Raw genomic sequence first — 21690 nt, 5'->3', positions numbered from 1 at the left:
GCCTTACGATGCAAAACAAACAAAAAAGAACATTCAGCAACCAATTGAAGGCCACCCTTAAAACGCCTTGAGCTTCGTTTGCAGCGCTGTTCTCGGTCACCTGCATGTCACCATGGTCATCGAACCCGGACACGGATATAAACGGGAAACTCACACGTTTCAAATGCGAATCGCAAGTCCCGTCAAACTGCCTTTCGTGGCAACATAACGGTATCCGCCGGAAACTGCTACAAGGAAATGTATTCACGTCAGCTGCCAAAATAACTACACGACGAACAGGCAGCTGTAGAGCCTGAAGTGTGTTTGGCAATCTCATTATTGTCTCACCACTGGCGTTTCAGAAGTCTGGTCGGCGTTCTTATCACCATACTAACAAGTGACGGGGTGCATTCAACCTCGAAGACACTACAGACATTGCTGCATGTCTACGGTATCTAGTAGCTGGATCGTCAAGAAATACGCGGCGGTATCTTGTCCAGTACATGTCCAGGTGCGATATGAGACCCACATCAATCCTACCCACATCGGTTGAACATGCTGTCCTAACGGGCGCATTGCTTTGACGAACGACGTATGTTGTTCGCACTCGTAAAGGCAGCTAGACGACCGGATTGCAGTCGCCGTAGGTCCAACTGTGAGTCGGCGGCACTTTGCATTCTGTGTGCGGCACTCGCAGGATTGCTGCGGGACACTGGACAGCAAGCTTGGGTGACGCGATCGCCGGGTGCCAGCCTGTCAACCAGGTCGCGTCCTGCCCTTGAGCCGCTGGATCAGGACGTTGGAGTTGTCGAAGCATAACAAGAACGCGACGACAGTCATGGCCCACATCATGACGCCGATCGTGATACCGTAGAGAATGAGGCGCGTCTTCATCGTGACTCGGCGGCCGTTTCGTTTCGCTTCGTCTTCGTTCTCGTTCGTAGCGCGCGCGGCCGTGAACGCGACGCGTCGAAGAAACTGAAGTCGAATTATAGCCTCCGAGACTGCAGAAGCACTAGCTTGCGCACTTCCAGTTCTCGAAGGTCATAGTGCAACACGTGCGCGAAAAAATAAATAAGAAAAGTAAAGAGCAAATAGAAAGAACTCGCCAATTTCTGGCCAGTCCCCCATAGTTGGTATGAACTAACTAGAAAGGCAAACCAACCAACCAAGAGTGATTTTATTGTCCCGCGAGACCAGGGACCAGGGCGAGACCAGGACCAGTGCAGGGCCCTGTCTCACAGAGGAAAAATATTTATTGAGTGGAGAAGTTGGTCGGATGGTCCTGAAGACCTTCTTTTTCGTATTTGGAGGAGCACAAATCTAGTATGCTACTCCCCATTGGGGTAAAAGGGAAGGGGGAAAACAGAAAAGTTAAGGATGGTGGGGAGTGATGATGGGAAAATATACCATGTGATAATTCATATTTTCCATGTTTGATTTATTTCCCCTACAACAAATTATAAAATTCAAATAGCAAAAATACAAACTCACAATAATTACATTTATTCAAAATTTAATATGCTTTACGTCAACCATATACTTTAGGTATTTAAGTTCTTGTTACTCTACCTGTTTATGCAAGGCGGACTACCTCATTACCATTTCATCGCACTCACTCGTAGTTCCTTTTTTGACAGGTAAGTGAGCGATCTCAAGCAATTTCGGTTTTAAGCAGTACTACCGTTTAGTACATACTTTTTCCAAGCTCTGGCCAACTATGGTTTAACGAGGTTTCAATGTACATTCTGTGGGGATGCGCGACTCTCACGCATCCCCTGGCATCTTGTTTTCCCGCATAGCTCCCGTCTCCTGCAGTGCGGCTTCGCCGCGTGGCCTGGCGCCCGCGGCGGTCGGAGTGGTTGAAGCGCAGTGCGAGAGATGGCGCGAGTGTTGCACAGCTAACGCCGCCTCACGGCGGGGTTACTTGGGTGCGGGTAATAGACGGCGCTTCCTCTTTGGTTCGGTACGGAAAGCAGCGCGGACAGGCCGCGCGTGCGCCAATCCATGCTTGTGCGAGACCGTCTCGCGTGGCCGTCTTCGAACGCGCCACCGTACACGCGAACGACCAGGCGTTGGGATCCAGCATGGGGCGAACATATTCGCTCGCTATCTGGTCACGGTTGTCGCGCGCCCATCGGCATGTTTTGTGGATAGCAACTCGACTAGCAGGCATTTATCTATGAAAGGTGCAATAAATGCCCTTGTGATTGTTTGCACAACTGTGTTGTTCCTTTGTCCCAAGAGAATGGGTGTGAGAACCCCACAATTCATGCAATGCCAAATGTGTCAGAGCATCAACTATACAAGCGAAAGCCAGTTCGTGACACACTGTGAACTATGTCACACCTTAGACTGGTGGTGTGGCAAATGTGCAGGTGTGAGTAAAGGGATGCACTACAATACAATATGTGACGGCACTCTACATGTACAAGTCAGTCCAGAGGAGGCACTGGAGAGAATCATGCCACATCGATGCAAAAGCTGTAGGGAGTCACCCAAGATGTGGCTCTAGGGTGCACTTCTTGGCAGAAGCACACCACGCCTGTCAGTAAGACAGTCAACCAAAGCAAGGCATGGAATAAATTAACAGAGTGCAAAGAACACACAGAAAGAACAGAACAGCACAAGTGCTCACTAACAACTGATGTATTCCAGGAAAAAGTAAAGTTCATAGTCTTCCTGAAATACAGTAGTTGTTAGGGAATGCCTGTGCTTGTCCCTGTCCTGCCTGTTCCTTTTTAGTACTCTTTGAACATGTTCCCTGCGACATGGACCACGAGTGGTTCACAGCAGTTATTCCTCCTGGTGCGGATGTACAGGGCTTTCCTGCACTGCGAAAGCAACATCTTTGCTAGAAATCGATAGAGTAAAAATTCTTGTTGGTTCTGTTTGAAGTGTTGAGGCACCATCTAAAAAAATGATTATGAGGTTTTACGTGCCAAAGCCACAATCTGATTATGAGGGAGCCTTAGTAGGGGACTCCGGAAGTTTGGACCACCTGTTTTTTTTTTTTATGTGCACCTAAATCGAAGTACACAGGTGTTTTTGCATTTCGCCCCCGTTGAAATGTGGCCACCGTGGCCGGGATTCGATCCCGCGACCTCGTGCTTAGCAGCCCAGCACCATAGGCACTAAGCAACCATGGCGGGTGTTGTGGCGCCAACTCTCTGCACCTTGAGGAAGTTTCAAAGGAGCGTAACTTCCTGGTGGCTTACTGGTCTGTCATGACGCACCACATGAATATGACATGTGACTCGCGAGTAGGTCATCGCGCACAGGAATCGAGACATTAAGAAGTGATGCCGCAGTGAATGTGTCCGTTTATTCCGTATCATAAACCAACTGGCCAAACAATACACCTTGCAAAGAAAGGCACCAGCATGCCAGTCAATCATAAATATTGACCAAGCCAAGGCACTAACATGCCAGCCAATCACAACTCAACCGTGGAAAGGTACCAGCATGTCTACCAATCCCAACAGTCCAACATGTTCCGACAGAACGAAGTTCCAACATTTTAAAATAGCCCAACTTGCAACTAAATGCATGTGCATATCATTATTCAATTTAGTATTCAAATATGTATGCATATTCAATTTGTATTAGAAAATTCTAACGCAATAGCCTTAAAGGCCCCGTGTTGCAGAAAATCCATTGTCTGCAGAGTTGTTCGTGGGTGAAAATTTCCGTATATAGTAAAACCTCGTTAATTTGAACTCACGGATAATTCGAAGGTTTTCAGCGGTCCTGTATTTTCCAATGTAAATTTGACCGGATAATTCGAAACGGCGGCCTAGGTGAACCCAGTTAACTTGAAGATTTGGGGTGCTATGCGGCAATTTCTGATCCCCATTTCACCGCAAACCCAACGAAACGACGGCCATTCGGCGCCGCGAGGAGATGCCACATAGCAGTCTCTTGATTATTTATAGACGAAGCGCCTGACCCGTAGTACTGCTAGCACAAAAATCAGTCCACGGTATGGCCCGCGCACTGCCGAAATGCGCGCTTGAAGAGGAGAAGACGTGCTTCACTGCAATGCAGCGGGCATACGGTTTTTGTCACGTGCTCTCTTCCCCTACTCCACACACTCCTCGCAGTCGCAGCGATCCCAGCGTCAGTGCGCGTTCCGTGCCGCTGCCACTGGCTGCTGTTCACTCATCCTCTCTCCGCGCCTGCGGCGACGTGTGTGCATGCAACGCCGGTCTGCGCCATTTCTTTGTGGAAGGTGGTTAGGGGGTGTTGCACCTAGCGTGGCGTTTTTTTTTTTCTGAACTATGCAGAAGTACCAGTGAGCGAAGATGCCAAAGTATAAGACTTTGACGCTGCAGCAGAAGTTCTGCTTGATCCAAGAAGCGGGTAAGAACACGTGTTCTAAGACTGAATTGGCTGAAAGGCACAGCGTGCCCCTTTCGATGTTGACCACAATTGAACAAGTCGAAGGTACTGGAGGCCTACCGCAAGACATTCTTCGTAGCAGTCGTGAGTACAGGCTCCCATGTACCAAGATGTCGAATCAGCTTTACTTCGCTGGCTGCGGAAAGCAAACGCAGCCCACCTTCCCATCAGTGGAACAATACTGCAGGAGAAGGCCAACGACTTGGCTCTACAACTTAGGCATGAAGAGTTCAAGTGTAGCAATGGATGGTTCAGCCATTTTAAAGAGTGCAATTATTTGACCTTCGTAGCCATCTGTGGCGAGAGTGGCAGCGCAAACGAGAGTGTCATCGACGACTGAAAGAAACACACATTGGCTCCGTTGCTTAGAGAGTACGGTGCAGACGATGTGTACAACCTTGGCGAGGCAGCCCTTTTTTACAAGATGATGCCCACAAAAATGTTCGCAGCGAAGGACACCGCGGTCAAGGGTTGAAAGCAGGGCAAGCAAAGAATTACCATTCTGTTCGGTACAAACATGTGCGGAAACACAAGCTGCCGCTACTTGTAGTTGGAAAGAGAGAAGAAACAGTGAACAACCCTTTCCGAACAAAGACTTCGAATGACGTGGTGCAGTTCTTGCTTGGGAACAAGGATGTAGGTTTGGCTTTTCTGTTGATGTTGAAGATTTATTTTATTCAGTTCCACAGTGTGAACTCCTGTCTTCGGTACATGAATGTATTGAATATAGTGGTACGATCTCGTTCCAGAATCATGCCGGACTTTCACTGGATAATTTTTAAAGTCTTTTAGAATATTACCTTCGAGCTACTTTTATTGTTTTTAATGACCAACCATATGTACAACGGAATGGTATTTGTATGGATCATGTGTTGCTCCCGTCCTGGTGGATATTTTTTTGTCTAGTGCGGATCATTCTTTAGACTATTCTTTTATTGAGTGGAAAGTTTTAAAAGTCTTTAGGTATGTTGATGATTTTTTGGTATTTTTACCGCTTGACTCGTCCTACCAGGATACGATCAATAAGGTTTTAGCGGATTTTAAGGTACATGGACAAGGTCTTGTGTTTACTCACGAGAGTCCACAGAACAATATAGTATTGCAGTTCTTGGAACTGAAGCTTGAATTCTGTGAATGCCATGGGTGTTGGGCGTATCAAGCCCACGCGAAAAAGGAACTGTTGTCCTTCAGGTCTGTGCACTCCAAGATTGTGAAAAGAGGTATTGCTCCGTCATGTATAGAATTGGCTCCTAAGGGTTCGTGTGTGCACAAGATGCAAGAAAGTTTTGATAATCAGATCAGCCAACTTTTGGCAGCTGGGTTCCTATGTCGCTTTTGACTGCCGTGGTTGAAGCTCTGATCCAGAGAAGAAAAGTCACAAAAAGGCCGGTCGTCGAACGTGAAATGCGAAGGCCTGCGGTGGTCCCTTATATGCATAAGGTGACCCATCAACTCAAGAAAGTTGCTTGCAGGCATGGTGTTCCTTTGGCAATTTTTGCGCCAAATAAGCTTTCAAAGCTATGTTCCCGCACCTGCGGAGAGAGCAGAGGAGGATGCCAAATTCGGCATGGTGCCTCATACATGTCGTGCGCTGTCGGCGTGGTTTATGGCATTCCACTCTCATGTGGTAAGCCACATGTTGGCCAGACAGGGCGTTGCGTCAATGAGTATCTCAGGGAACATGCGCGAAAAGTAAACAAAAATGTAGATAAAGGAGCGCACCTTGTTGCGCATATAAACTCTTGCAGCAATTGTGAGGCGCGACTTCATCGGACATTAATTCTTGGAAAAAGCAAGAATGAACATGCACGGCTTACCTTAGAGGCCTACCACATAAAAAGACAAGGCAATAATTGCATTAGTGACACATCTTTGTCCCTGCACCCATTAGAATTTTAATTCCTATATTTGCGTATACGATAAGCTGGCAGATGTCAGTAATGTATTCTCTGCACCTGCGCAGTTGTGTGGCCTGGGTATATATATGCATCGATGACGAAAGAAAAAAAAGAAGTTGTCAGTCAGCGCCAGTGTGTGTCCTGTCTTTCTTTTTGTGGATCATCTTAGGTGTTTGCGCTGTAACGTTAAGGTGGAAATAGTGGGAAGCTTCGCTGCTTTAAAAATGCACGGCTGCCGCCAAGGGATGAGCCTATCTACCGGCACAACAAGAAAGCCTGGGTCACAGGGGCAATATTTGAAGGTTGCGTTTGGCAGCTTGACCGCAAGTTCCCAGCCACAGGAGGAATGTACTCCTCATTGTTGATAATTGCCTGGTGCATGGTGACATCTCACACCTGAAAGCTATCAGGATTTACTCCTCCGAACACCACGTTGATCTCACAGCCAATGGGCCAAGGTGATCTTCCCCACACGAGGAAGATTTAGGAAGATTTACCGCCACCACCTGCTCAAGCGCATGCTCCTTTGCTACGACAACGTCAAGGAGTACTCCATCGACCTCCTCGGAGCCATATGTCTCATTGTGTATGCATGGAAGCAAGCGGAACCCATTTTGATAATGCAGTGTTTTGAGCACGCTGGCTTCTCGAAGGAAAGCTCCGTCGATGTTGATGCTGACTATTCGTTTGCACTTGATGAAGAAGGAGCCGAGGATGGCGACCCCATCAATGTACTCTGCACAGAGGATAGCGAATCCGGTGCAGCCGGCTTCGCCACGTATCTGAACTTTGAAAACGATCAACGAACGTGCCACTCAGACTTGGAGAGTGAAGCTACTGCTGATGCGACCATGTGCGATGACAGCGACGACAGCAACGAGCCCTCCTGAGCATCTACTCTCAAGGAAGTTATTAGATTGCTGAACAATTGCAGTTTTGTTGAGTGCCACGGTGGAGATTCTCATATGGTGCACATAGTTGGCCAATTAGAAAACATGGACCCTCGGAGCCTCGAACTACAGGACGTGGCAAAACAGCATCTCTGATTACATTAAGTAATCCAAAGATCACCGAATAAAGGTAGCACATTCCTGAAGCAAAATGTTTTGCCTAGGTTGCATTTTTTGGCGTGTTAGGCTAATTCGAAAATCTGCTTAATTTGAAGATTTTTTGCGGTCCCAATGACTTCGAATTAATGAGCTTTTACTGTATATATTTAGGTATACGTACATGCCACGCCTTGCTATATGACATGAAGTATATGCGGGTTATATATTGTCGTACCATTCTATCACTAAAGTTGCTCATACCTTGTCTTACATTTTTGACGAAGTTATCCCACGGCATATTGAGAATGACAGGCCACAAACAAATGTCGTGAAACAGAACACCAAATGCGCATGCCTTTTATGTTAAATTTTCCAAGACTTAAACATTAAAAGTGCAAAACAATAACAGAAACCTGAAGAGTATGTAATTTTTTTTGTGCTGCTGTGCACTACATTTGGGATCCACCCATGCAAGAGGCCGCATTTCTACCAGAAAGCTTGCCTTCGTGCACAGCATTTGCTGCCAGCGTTTCCCAGTAAACATTACGGTTACATAAGCTGCAGTTGCAGGGAAGCATGAGAAGCAGTTGGGAATCTTTGAATGCTATCGCGTTCCACTCTTAAAGGCAAAGATTAAAACGTCCTCCAAATTTTTGCTACGTGCACACCCCTGCAAATTATAATTGGTCACTAGTGGCTCTGGGAATTTGATCAAGTTACATTCCACACTGTGTCAGCCTTTCACACATCATCAGTAATTTATGCAAGATTGTGTAGTTTCTTCCTGCTGGTTATAAGTGTCATTTTTGAGAGTGACATTGCAGAGAACTTGGCTTGCAACTAGGGACAAAGACTACAGAGTTTCGGGTGGAGGAATTAATGCTCTTCTCTGCTACTATGCACTGACAATGTGATCTGGTAAATGTTCTGTGCACCAGCCTCTGGGAACACCTTGTGCGAGCAGGCCATGTAGGATATCAGGTTTTTGTTGGGCATCCCCCCCCCCTCCTCCTCCTCAATGTTGGACAGTCGTTACACTTTCTGTGTTGAAGCAGTTTAGTACATCCTGCAATATGCCTTTCGGAAGCAACTATATGGCCACTTGCCAAAATGGTGCACAATTCCTTGATTCTGGTAGCCATCCTGAAGAAGAGCAACTCCCACACTTTCAAAGCACATGCTTGTTTTACAGTGTCATGAAGAGTATCTTTTGTTTTCACTTCCTTGGCCTGTGGATCAGATCTCTGTCTTGTACTGTGCTGCTGTTTCGAGCACCGTCAGCAGTTTGCATCAATGGTGCAACGCCCATGTTTAAGCACACAGAGGCTTTTCACATGAATGGACACTAGAAGACTTCAGAGGGGCGTTCATCGGTACCCTGTTTGCTTGCTTACTGTGCGCTACACATGATATCATTCTGTATTGCACCAAGCATCTGTGTACTGATGTGGAGGTGTTTGCCTGCCCAATGATCAGCAGTGCTCCTGTGACGCTGTTTGTTGTCTTTGTCGATAGAAACGAAGAGTGCAGAGCTTTTCACGGCTACTTTTTTTCTTCATCTTCCTCGTCGCAGTGCGCTATAAGCCAGATCTCATGCTGCATTATGCCAATCTTTGGGAACTCCGCCGTGCAGGTCGTGCACGTCGTCCATGCCACCGTCACGCGTGGGTAGTAGTTCTGCACGCACAGGCGGATGTCGTAGCTGTCCGTGCTCAGGCGCTTGAGCACCGGCATCGACTCCACCAACCTGCGCACTTCCTCGGGCACCACACACAATTGTGGCAGCGTCCAGTTTGTGACGAGGGTGAGCTGCTCCATGGCTGGATGGATGGGCCGCCGGTGCGACGTGTCGGGCGGCCCGCCGACATACGCCGAGATGATCCACTCACCATCGAGGTAAAGGTTGGTCAAGCCCTCGGTGACATTCAGGAGAGTGAAGAATGCGTCATCCATGATGGAGTCGCTGATCTCGAGCGATTTCAGTTTCGAAAACATGCCGGATTGAATCTTCTCATTACAGATGTTGCAGCCCAACAGGGAGAGGCACTCGAGGTTTTTGCAGGTACGGGCAATGGTTGAAAGATGTGCCCCTTCGAAGTACTTCAGCGTCAGGTGTGTCAGGGACAGCGCTTGCAGCATCTTGGTGATGTAAGGGTCGAAAGGGCACATTCCACCTTGAGCGGCGTACATTATGTTAATGCGCTTCAGCCTAGAGAACTCTGTGATGCGGGTAAGGACCTTCCGGGATGTCGTTGTTACCTGCGCAAGAGGTTAGAATAAATTGTGGCACTTAAACGGACACTAGAGGCAAATACCGTATTTTCTCGCATATAACCCACACCAAAAATTGAAATATATATATATATATATAATTTTGTTTAAAAAGTGGGGGTGCGGATTATCCGAGAATATTCGAGAATGTAGGGGGGATTGCTTCACGACAACACACATACGTGAAGCGGCTATATGCCCAGTGGATGACTGACAGTCTTTACACACTCAAAGCGACGGGACGTGTGTGAAGGCCAGGTATTGCACTGCCGTGGCAGTGGATCATAGATGCGGGGGTTATCCCGGCCGACATGGTGCACAAAAGCTTCAAGAAATGTGCCATAAGCAACAGCTTAGATGGTTCCGAAGATTATTACGTCTTTGAAAGCGGTGATGAAGCCTCGGATGGCAGCAGTGAGAGCAGCGACGATTGACAGAATCGTATTAAAGAGCTCACAACATTGTGGCGGTAGTTTTGAAATAAATCTGCTTTGAAGAAATGACTCTAAAGTTGTCACTTCCTATTCCTCATTTTTTTCAGGTAAGTGTGCAGATTATATGTGATAATATTCTTTCTTTTTGTTTTTTGGACTTCAAAGTTAGTCATGTCGGTTACATGCAAGGGCAAGTTATACACACGAAAATACACTACTAAGTCAAGCTAAAGTGACAGATTAGTGCTCGAGAATGTCTAAGGCGTTGGTATTATCGTGACTAGAGCCTTAGTAATTGAAAAGTTTAGGTAAATGCACAACACAATTTCAGACCCCACTGGGACATTCAAGTACCAGCCCGATGACGTAGCAACTCCTCATTATAGTTCTGGCACTAGTACTCGACCACACGTAAGAAAAAGAGTGACTGATTTATTGATTGAAAGCTCTAGTTGCTCTGTCACAGTACAGTGTAAAAGGAGGTGGAGTGAAAAGCCAATCAAATGACGGCATGAGGAGTCTTTTGCCCCTTTTGTCAACTATGACAGCAGCAGCTGAAAGACACAGCACAATATCACAGCATTGAGTTTTTTAAGTTGCACATTGTTTTAAATAATGATCGAGCCATAAAAAGAAAACTGAAAAACATAGCTTATAAAACAAACAAAGCCGCTATAATCTCCTACACTTAAATAAAACACAACCTAGTTTATACAAAAAAGCTACCAAGTCCTGCTGCACTTAAATAAGTTATTACATAGTTTGTACAATAAATAGAGCTGCTAGTGCTGCTACACTTAAATGGGACCCATCTATTCCTATGGCATCGCAATGATTTAGAATGTGGAGGAATATACTGAAGCATTTGAAAGCTATATTTAGTAAAGAAATAAGGAACTTTCCACATTTCTCTTTTTCTTGTTTCATAGACCTTTTTCGTTAAGCAACGATTAACCATCTCCCTGAACAGAAAGTGTGAGCTATTGCAGTTAGGACAGTACTCTCATAATAGTCTCTAGTAATAGCGGTTGTTCACTCTGATTATCTGATCATTGCATTGCTTTATAAGATGGAAGAAAATGCTAATTGTTTACTACTATTCATTTCTTAACGTGCAGCAGTGGTGTAAAGGTAGAGCACCCGCCTCGCGTGCAAGAGGATCGTGATTGCGACGAATCCCAGTGCCATGCAATTTTCCACCAAACTTTAAAAAAAAATATGCATGTTGCTAAAATTGCATAAACAGGCCTGGAATGCAGCCTGATCCCGGTGACCAGAACCGGTAACGCACTCCAGCACCAGAGCAGGATTGGCCAACCTGGTACAGTACTTGGCCACAACCTCCTATATGAATACAACAATCAAACCCCAGCCCTCAGTCTCCAGCAGCTGCGAAGCAAATGACCACGGCCTAGTGACATACAAGCTCCGCTGAGGTATCGCTTTGCTGGCCCCAAAAGGCGTCCTTTAAAAAAATGCGGGAACGGCAGCATCTTGGCTTGAGAAATGCAGAGGAGACACTGTGACGTGATTGCCACAGGCACCTTGCCACGTACTTGGAACTGGCTTGTACAAGTAAACTGCATGTCCGTCAGCCTTGCCTGCTTTACGCGAAGCTTGCAGACATCCTTCTCCGAGGCATCCAGCTGCTCCATGTAGTGAAGCAAAAGGTCCCTTGCAAAAACTTGCCTACGAGGGCATGAATCATCTACAGGACCTCCCGCGGGGACAATGTTGAGGCAACCTGCCCTACCGTGTCCGCGCTGTCGTCATGGCTGCCACTGTTGCTATCCGATGCAAGCATGTTTGTGACAATTGCCTCATCAGTTAGAAGCACTTCATTTCCAAATCTATAGCAGTGTGATTTCTTTTCCCTGGCAACGTCGTGCATTGCCGATGATCAGCGGGCAGATCAGCCATCTTCTGTTTCAGTGGCGAGTCAAAGGAGGCTGAGAAACAATGTGGCCAGGAACGATTTGGTCAGGAACGACATGGCCAGGAACAAAGACAAGCACGAGCGACTTAATCTGTTAGCAGAATTGCAAAAAATAAGGGCTGTAGAACAAAGAACCAACTGTGAGGGCCCAGCGAGCAATTTGGAAGCAGCGCCGGCAGCGTTGTTGGCGCAGTTGGCGTGGTCCATTTGTATTTTTGGAGGGTGGCGTGGCAGAGAGCTATGGGTGCTGACCATTCGTGTTCGGAGGGGTGGAAAGGCAACGAGAGAGATGCACACGAGGCTGGTGTGCATCTCTCATGGAGAGAAGCACGCGGCAGCAGTTGGGGTGGCGTGCAATTGTGCAGCGGCCCGCATTTCAGGTTTTCTATTTTCTTTTCAAGGATTTCGCATTCCACTACCTTTCAGCACAGACACCCAACAGCCAGACTTCATCATTATAAACGATAACACGGCATGGGGACATTGTAGTAAGTGGGTTATTTCCCCATTTGATGGTGCAGCATCCTTTCACTGTTATAACCAATATATTGTTAAAACCGGTATGGTTATAAGTGGGTTCGACTGTAGATGAATTATCGAGGAAAAGGTCCAATTTGAATTGTGATTGTGCGAACTGAGTACAGCATAGACTACTTATAGCATAGTCGCTTACAGTGCAGTCGTGTGATACGAAATACTGGTTATAATGCGGGAAAACTTCACACGCAAGTGTGGGAGCGATTGCACTTGGGAGAGTGACAAGGGCAATGCGAAGGAGAGGGAGGAGATGTGGAGCAAACAAACAAGGAACAAAAAAAAAAGTAGAGGCATTGTGATGCGTGTGCGTGGAGATTGCCTAGGCAATGGAGAAGCCTTTGCTCAGCTGCTTATCAGCGGCGCGCCTTCCAGACCGAACATGTGCGCGTTGTCTCTCCTTGGCACCTTTGGCTCTTCAGCTAGCCAGTCGCGATATGTGTTGTCGTCAAGTGCAGATATTGCACATGCAACGTTGACTGCTGTCAGTTTAAGCTGTGTTCCACAAATTTATTTCAGAGCTTTTAGGTTTTACATTCATATGCAAGCTTTCACCGTTCCTACCGGTATGCGCACCTACAAGCATGGCAGGCGTTTGCAGTAGTTGCCGCCTGAGAAACCAAACTGTGCTTCACACGAGCTGCTGTCAGTTCAGCTCGTGTATTGGCTGGTAAGGACCAACTAGCACGCCTCGCCAGGAGTAGCCGACCGAAGTTTCTGTTTGGTGCCGAGTTAACAAAACATGTCCCCGTGCCTCTACATGATTTGGAAAGTCGAGGAATCATCTCGACAATGAAAGTGTGCGCACGGGCAGCACAGGCAACACTCGAATGGTGGCCACTTGATTCACGGTCCCCGTGTTTTTGATATCGTGGATTGCGGCACCCGGATCAGCCGGAGAAATTGAACGAGACACTGTATGGCGCTTGAAATTTTGGTCGCCGTTCTACATTAGTTTTGTGGAGTTGGTGGTGGTGCCGTGGGGAAATTTGAGTAAGCGAGTGGGTCTGAAAATTTTGTCCGCGAATTCCTTCCCTCATCTAGTTTTATTGTGTGTTATTTTGTCTGCTTTATGCGAAGACTGCGCGTTCTCAGAACAAACTTTCAATGCTCGTAAATTTAAACAGATGCAAAGATCCCGATAGCATGCTTTGATTCTCAGATACATGCAGCTGCTTAGCCTACATATTTTGCATGTGTGCAACTATTAAAAATGTTTTGGTTATGGTACACTACGGCTAATAGTGTGACTGGTGACTTGCACTATAGGCAGTCTATGCACTATTTTCACTGTCTGATGCCAAGAATTAAAAATAAAAAGGAAATCTATGAAACAGGAATGCACCAGCAAGGTTCTGGCTGAGGCTGACTGAGGCACACTTACCTGCAGCTGCTCGAGGTGCGGATACCGTTCGAGTGCCTTTTCTATGCAAGCCAGGCTTGCATCGTCCATCATTATGGCATTGCGGTTCGGCCGTAGGAAGTGGGAGCCCAGCATCAGCTCCCGGCATTCACTGAGCAGGGGTGGCGGATGTGGCGACTGTATCCGAAACCGGTCCGCGAGCATCACAATCTCGTCCAGTGGTGCCTGGATTTCTGACAGCTGCGATAATGAGGTGAGAGAAAAGAGCAAGAAATGTTTAGAGGAAGACTAAAGGCAAATATTAGGTCATGCTAAAGCGATATATTAGCGCTCGAGAACATATAAGACGTCAATATTATCATGAACAGAGCTTTAGTAATCGAGAAGTTGGGGCTATGCTGGATACAATTACAGACTCCCCGAATACATTCAAGTACTAGGCCAATTACGAAGGCACTCCTTGTTATATCTCTGTTACTATTACTCAACCACTCATAATAAAAAGGTAGCTGTATTGCTTTATAAGACGGAAAAAAATGCTGCTGGTCCAGTTCTATTTGGTTTCTAGAAAAAAGTAATCATTGACTTTACCCTTGACAACATCACGGGCAGTCGAAAGGTTTCGTTCTGTTTACCCTGTGCCACCCGCGTTTTCACGATTCAGTGGTTGCATTATAGCGTAGTGCTGCGCTGGTTTTGCTGGCTCGCAAAACTCGCAAAAACTGCAAGTAGCAGAGAATGCCATGTCAATGTGATGTTGCGAGATTCCCGAACGGTTCACGCCACATGACCAGGAGCAGCTACTGTGGCGAATCTAATGCTCTGTCTCGGTTCTCCATGGCCGCGCATTTCCATTTTGCATAGAAAACCGCAGCGCCGTCTGTCGAGTACAGTTTTACTCACCGACAGCAGTAAAGGACAGCGATGGTGTATGCAATGGCACCACTCCCCGCTCGGGGGAGGGTGATTTGAACTGCGTTAAAGGAACGCGGACCTTTCCAAAGGAACTTTCTCGTAAGCTAAGTCTTTTCTTGGCTTGAAACAAGCGCAGCGAGGTTTCTGGAATGGTATTTGAACAGTCCACGTCAACTTAGCATTTGCCTTTAGTGTCCCTTTAAGGGGCAGTTTTACATTTGAAACTCCTATAAAGGAAAAACAAAATACAAAAAACATCAATGGTGATTTTGCAGCAAATGCGAAAGCTATGCATCAGCATTAGGTCACACAACTTTGATGTCCTGGATCAATGATTTAAACATTCTCCCTCATGTTTCAAAGTTTTCAGGAGCTCTCTACACATGTCCTGCCTCTTCGAGGAACAAAGTGCAACTGATAGTGGCGCAACTGACAATGCTGGCGTGATGAAGAGAGGCAGCAGCGGCAAGCGAATTCCCCTTCAAGCTGCCTATCACTTCAATGTGAACTAGGAACACGAGAACACAGCGCACACGAAGCCGTCAGCTACATCAGAACAACTAAACTTCAAAGCCCAGCGCAGATATTTCCCTCCAAGAGAGGACGCGTGCGGCTGCACTCAGCCACCGCAGCTGGAGTAGAAGTCGAGATGTGCACTAACATGCTCCCTCCTGCTCCTCCTCCCAGTGTGTGAACATCTCCCCACTCCCCCTCTTGCATATATGAGAAGACAGTGAACCCTCTCCCCACCTTCCTGCCTTGCAAGTGTGTGAAGACACCGCCGCAACAAGCCAGCCTCCTAATCGGCTCACCCTCGCAAGGTTTCACTTGCACCTACAGAATATGGCGTGCGGCCGTAGTGTTACTGCATTTGGACTTTATAGGAACGCCATGGTGATGCCAACGGCGGGCAATAGGGCGTGTGGGCTGCATACGCACTCAGCCGTGCTGACGGCCCTGTGCAGCCACAGCCAGGCTAAAGTAGGAGACCCGTGCTCACCTGCCTCCCTCAGCACGTGCTTGTTCACATTCTGCACCGGAGAATCAAGAGCTGTGGTGCAGCGCATCACGAATTGGTGCATGTGGTGCAGTGAACCATGTGCGAACTGAACAGACCCACTGGCTTGGATCAGTATTCAATATCACTATGTGATCCATATTCCGTAGAAGGCATCCACGCGAAAGATCATTCTTACCATGGGACAGTTTGCAACCAGTGTAGTGAGCGTCAGAGGGCAAAGGAAGAGCTCTTCGGTGCCGACTGCTGGTGTGGTGCCCCAGACCTGGCAGAGGCGTGACGTGTGTGCCATCTCCCGCACGTGACTTGAGCTCTCCATCTGCAGCATCAGGTCGTGGTACAGGATCAACCTAGTCACCTTGGAGAACCAGGACATCAGGTCTGCTACCAGGTCCCTGCATGGACCTAGCTGTTTAACACTGGGCAGGAACACTGTGCTCAAGAGGAAGGTTTACCATGGGGCCACCTTCTATGTCCTCATTCAGGTACATGTAAAAAGCTAAACTGTTCTCATTACACAACCAGTAAACTGATTGCAATGAAATTTGTTACATTTAAGGGAGAAAGCTAAATTCTACCAACTTTAAGAAGCAGAATTTAGGGCTTCAATAAAAGAACTGCCGAAGATCGACCACTACAAAAAAACTGAAGCACAAAGTTTGCAAATCCCTAACTCAGTATCAGCAACAGCCATTGCAGTTGTGTAAACTGCATCTGTTAGAGCATTTGAATTTAACTAATCTGATATATGGGTTAGCCAAATTGTTACAACACTTATGAGGGATTTGCAAAAGCTCCATCACGATCAGTGGTGTACAATACATTAATTTTTTTCAAATTAGATGTCTCCATATAAGTGCATGTTTCTTGCTGCCAAGTAAGAGTTCTGAGCTTGTCACTGGAGCTTTTTCGTATCTTGTGATACTAAAATTTAAAAATAACAAACCTGATGGACTATTAAAGTTATGCCCTTGCCCTATATGTTATATGCCCTACATATATATATATATAGAACGCTCCCATGTATTTAAAGAAACACACCTGAGGTAAAGCTCCCTCGTTCAACAGACATTCAGGTGTTGCACCATGAATTGTGTGCCTTCTTAACCATACTTGATGAAATGAGCGCTACGAAGACGCGGACGAAAGAACACATGTACGACAGACAAGGCGCTTTGTCTGTCGTACATGTGTTCTTTCGTCCACGTCTTCGTAGCGCTCATTTCATCAAGTATGCATAAACTCACCCACATCAAGCTTCTGCTCCTTCTTAACCAGGTGGCAGTAAGCGAGCTAGCTAAGACTGGCCTCGTTAAGTCATGTGGTGACATCACGTCATGTGTATGAACAGGCAAGCGTGAAATAAAGAGAGTTACATTTAGTCTGTTGTTTCATCAAGTTACTTCAGTCACTGCTGCCTCGGCGGCTGTGGCACAGTTCAGCTGGCCGAGCATGCCTGTTCACCGGCAACACATCAGGGTGTCCCTTTGAGGCGTAATAAATAACGTCACAAGAATGCTCGAAGCCACAAGTATGAAGATTAGACCAATCCTTGTACTATCACATTCAATATGAGCTGCAGTTTATGAGCTGTGGACGGAGTGGTGCTCTCGAGAAAAATAGTGGAAAGGGTTCATCATTCCAGTGGCATGTATAGCCCCGTGCTTCCTGTCATCTGCTTTCTTCATGAAGCAATGATATACTGGCCCACCGAGCAGTGAGGAAGTCCTTAGCCCTTAATTTCAGTGTGCTTCATCATGGCACATTGCTGCGGTATCCTCGTAATTGCTCTCGTATTTTTAAGCAAAGCTTTCTCTGCCCTTTTCTTTGATTTTCCTGCTACTGCTGGCCGCCTTCTTGCTGAATACTGGGCCATACTGAAAGTAATATCATAATCACACCATTGTCGACATAGCATTGTCGTCCCTGTTGGCTCCTAGTCACAGTTTTGAATGACTGGCAGGTACCGGATGCAGTGCAAACAAACACTGGATTTACTACAAATTAAGGCAGCCCGATTGGCCGGTACCAGACATAGTGCAAACAAGAACCAGATATAGCATGAATTAATGTGGCTTGTGATGGCAAGTGACACACATGAGCACAGATGTGAGCTGCAACACCAACACACCATAGCTGTCATGCTGACAATGTCATTTCGTTGCCTTCATGCCATTGTGATCATTCCCTTGCTGTCATGTCATCATCTTTCCACCGTTTCCACTCTGTCGTTGCCACTGAGTTATATTGTTGTCATCACACTGCCATCATCAATATGTCGCCAGCATTCCGTTAATGTCATACATTGTCATCATCACAGGGTTGCCATTGAGGTCGTTCTATCATCATTATTTCGTCGTAGTGATTCCATTGTCATTCCAGCTCTGTCACTCCCTTAGTCGCACCATTGTCGCCATAACATCAGCATTATGTTATTGTCACGCTGTTGTCACTTTAGCATCATCCCATGGGTGGTGCACCGTTGTCACACCATCGTCGTCCTCCGGTTAAGTCATCCCCATCAGACCCTCATCGTCATCTCATGGTCGACATGCAACTGTCGTCACACCATTGCCACACCAGTGTCGTCATGCTGTGGTCATCACACCATCATCGTCACTCCAGCATTGCTATCCTATGGTCAGTGCCACACCATTGTCAATGCGTCACTGCTGCCATTCCGTTGTTGGTGCACCATTGTCGTGAAACCATTGTTGTCACTTGAGCCTCGTCATCTTATGATTGTGATGCAATCATCATCATACTATCATCACCACTCCACCACCATCTCATGGTCATCATAACTGGCTGTCACACAGTCGTCATCATGCTCTTGTGGCTGTTCCATTGTAGTCATTTTGTCATAGTAATTTTAGTGTAGCTATGCTGTTCTTGTCATGCCATCATCATCTTTTTCTTGTCAGCGTAGTGTTGTCAAATGTGTCAGGTGCATGATCGAGCACAACACGTTTATGTTGACGAATGTGGTTCCCTGTGGAAATGTCCACGTGGGTTGTGTGGTCTCAACTTTCACACAGTCACCAAGCAGCAGCACCATTCTTCAGGAAAACTAATGAAAGCTTCCCTTAAACCAATTCTCACAGCGTGTGGAATCATGATGCAGCAATAGCTGCTCGGTGGGCGAGTTTATTATTGCTCCACTAAGAAAGCAGACGACGGAAAGAAGGGAGTATGTGGATCATTGTAATAGCAAAACCCTGTTGCATTGCTGTGGCTTGCACATTGAGACTCATATTGAATGCAACAGTACTACCCTTTACTCCCACGACAGCTGAACAACTGCCGTGTCAGGGTTCCCTTGCGTAATTTTTGCAGGAAACCTTATGGTGAGCACGGAGCACCAGCAGCACTCGGTGAAAGCTGTCCACATTCTAGCAACGACAGGTATAAAATGCCTGGGAGCCTGGCGTCACCAGAGTGCACGAGTGGAGCGACTCAACAGGCGCTGTAAAAGTAAGAGATGCCATGGCTGAGCTTGCCTGTTGTGCACAATAATCAGCTCCTGTGCCTTCCCGACGATGTCCTTTGCAGCGGCGAGGAATCCCTTCGTTGACTTCAGCGCGGGTAAACCGGCAAAGAGCACTGTGGAATAGCACTGCTTAATAAGAAAGCTTCGGCAGCCTGTAAGGCCTTCCTGGTCTGTTGTGAGCACAGAGCGGCTGGCGTTGGCTGTCACTTGTTGGGGGATGGTACGGCCACTTGGTAACGGCTTCTCAAGCTTCAACATAACAAGGTCTTCCCTGTTGGCAAGCTCATCGGGGTCCCCCATCTCCCCAACAGCTCGCATCATGTCCTCCCAACAGCTCATGGCTGGTAAGTTGGTTCCAAGTCGAAGTTGGAGACCAACTCTGATTTCTGCGAGGAAAAAAAACGAGAGGTATAATCTTAAAAATGTACTGGCACACATTTCCAATATTGTAAAGAATCTACTATGTGCTTTTTGCATGTAAGAGGATGACATTTAGCAGGCATTTTGGTTGGGAAACATAAAAGCTGTTCTAAATTGATACTAAAGTTGGTCTCTAGATGCTGGAGCAGGCATCTGCTAAAATCTCATGAAAAATTTTAGAGTTATGCCTTAATGAGATGGTGGAACTGGATGCACCACTCGTAACTAAGAAAATAGCAGAAACCATCTCACGATGACTGTCGATGGTAATGCGTTTAGCATTCAATAAATACAGTGACACAATGTACAGCTACCATAAAAATGAGTTACGTAAAAGGGGTGCACTGCAGCACAACTTTTCTTTTACACTTCCCTAAGGACACTCGGTGCCATCTAGCGCTGCTGCTGTGAAGTCTGCACGTGGCCTTCGAAATGCTTAGTGCGCGAGTGCTAGTGAACGCTTAGAAATGAGTAATGCAGCGACCGGGCTCCACTCTCTGCATCTTTTTGGACATGCTGCACCACCTAGTGGCACTGCCGTGAAGTTCTGGCGTGACCTCTGAGATTAGAAGCGTGGCATGCTGGCACCTGCAAACGCCGAGAATTGTTCCCTTGCTTTTCGCACACTCAGTGACCCAAGTTGGCCAGAGATTCAGTGAAGAGTGGCACGTACCGAGTACACTCATGGCAGATCTCTCTAAGGCATTGGCGTGACAGACATTCAGTGATAAGAGGCACATGCATAGCATAGTGCATTTGGGGCACACCTTCTAAAGCATCGTGTTGCCGTCCTTGAGGAACCCTTGTGACGTGAGCTAAATTCCGCTAAGAATGGGAGAAATTTAAGGGCTCTTTTTGGTCATTGTAGAGCGGCACATAACTATTTACCCAAGTTAGCATCAAAAACGCTTATTGAACAGTGGCACACACCTACTTGCACATGCCCAGTAACCCAATTTGTTCTCAAAGAGATTCAGTGAAGACCGGCACAGACCGCGTGGCATATATGCAGTGCTCTAAGTCGGCGTGAAAGACGTTTTTCGAACAGCGGTACCAACCCATATTCCCGCATCCACTGTGACCCATGTCGGCACGAAAGATGTTCGTTGAAGAGTGGCACATGTATACACATTGCCACATATTCAGTAACCCAAAACGAACCCCATTTTATCCTCACCACAGCCCGATGCGCTACCAATTCGACCATGAACAACCTAGTGACAACCTAGTGACCCAGGTAAGTGGGAATACAGTTACATACATTACATCACACTCATACATATTTGGCCCCCGGAATCTGCGAAAAATAATAATTTATTTGTGTTCAGAAATGTGCCAGGCATACAGGGCCGCGGAATGCATAACTGCCCATGCTGGAGTGGCTTACGTGAGGGCCATTTTCTCCGAATGCCACGATAAGATTACACTAAGGAAATACGAGTAAAAAAGAAAAAAAAAGAATACAGTCCACGCAAATGCGTGCACGGCTGCGACAATGTACTTTTAACTTTTTTTTCTTCGGAATGTCATTCTTGTTGGTAAAATACACCGCCAAGGGGGAATATCACACTCATTTTAAATCAAGCTCAAAAGTACGCAGCCACCAGTGATCGAGGCGTGTGAACGCGTAACTTGGGACTACAACCCCCGCTGTTGGGTCTTCACACCAAAATATATGAGCTAAGCTGAGCAAGTAACAAACTTACTCCGCACAGACACAAAATTGCTAGCCTTGCTGTCGACTTGATGACCGACACTGTTAGAAAATCCGCTTTAACGATTCGCGTCGAGCAGTGGAAGACTGCGGGCTACTTTCGTATACTATAATTTTAACTACGCCGCACGAACCGCGTGGTTCTTTGGCGTGCAAACTGCAGTTGGCCTGCGTGTATCCGCGGTCACGCTGCCACACCACTTCCGCGCCATGCTGCAAACCGCGCTTGTCAGATTTGATTGATGATTGGCTTGGATGCGCGCGATAT

The 21690-nt window shown here is 46.8% G+C and overlaps 1 protein-coding gene across 2 annotated transcripts; it reads right to left on the bottom strand.

Moving 5' to 3' along the window:
- Window positions 1-3282: 3282 nt before the first annotated feature.
- Window positions 3283-21642, bottom strand: LOC135917861 (uncharacterized). 2 transcript variants are annotated; one of them, XM_065451463.2, is made up of 5 exons: window positions 21415-21642; window positions 19299-19674; window positions 15977-16193; window positions 13887-14105; window positions 3283-9586 (listed from the first exon to the last, which is right to left on the bottom strand). In XM_065451463.2, the coding sequence occupies exons 2-5, from the start codon at window positions 19625-19627 to the stop codon at window positions 8870-8872; spliced, it is 1482 nt and encodes a 493-aa protein (XP_065307535.2). In that variant the 5' UTR covers window positions 19628-19674; window positions 21415-21642; the 3' UTR covers window positions 3283-8869. The 2 variants fall into 2 exon arrangements, with proteins under 2 accessions (XP_065307535.2, XP_070384031.1); XM_070527930.1 differs by lacking the exon at window positions 21415-21642 and adding an exon at window positions 20767-20889.
- Between the last annotated feature and the right edge of the window lie 48 nt (window positions 21643-21690).

This window comes from Dermacentor albipictus, chromosome 10, assembly GCF_038994185.2.
Source record: "Dermacentor albipictus isolate Rhodes 1998 colony chromosome 10, USDA_Dalb.pri_finalv2, whole genome shotgun sequence".
Taxonomy (NCBI): Eukaryota; Metazoa; Arthropoda; class Arachnida; order Ixodida; family Ixodidae; genus Dermacentor; species Dermacentor albipictus.
Note: the sequence above shows the minus strand (reverse complement) of the source record. Positions and strands in the feature narration are given on the sequence as shown.

Excerpts from the sequence above, each read along its gene's own strand:
- LOC135917861 (XM_070527930.1), bottom strand. The coding sequence starts at position 20,848 with ATGTGGCAATGTGTATACATGTGCCACTCTTCAACGAACATCTTTCGT. Across the intron at positions 19,675-20,766 it reads CAGTGGATGCGGGAATATGG|AAATCAGAGTTGGTCTCCAA; the intron begins GTTGGTACCGCT and ends TTTTCCTCGCAG. Across the intron at positions 14,106-15,976 it reads TGGTTGCAAACTGTCCCATG|CTGTCAGAAATCCAGGCACC; the intron begins GTAAGAATGATC and ends TCATTATCGCAG.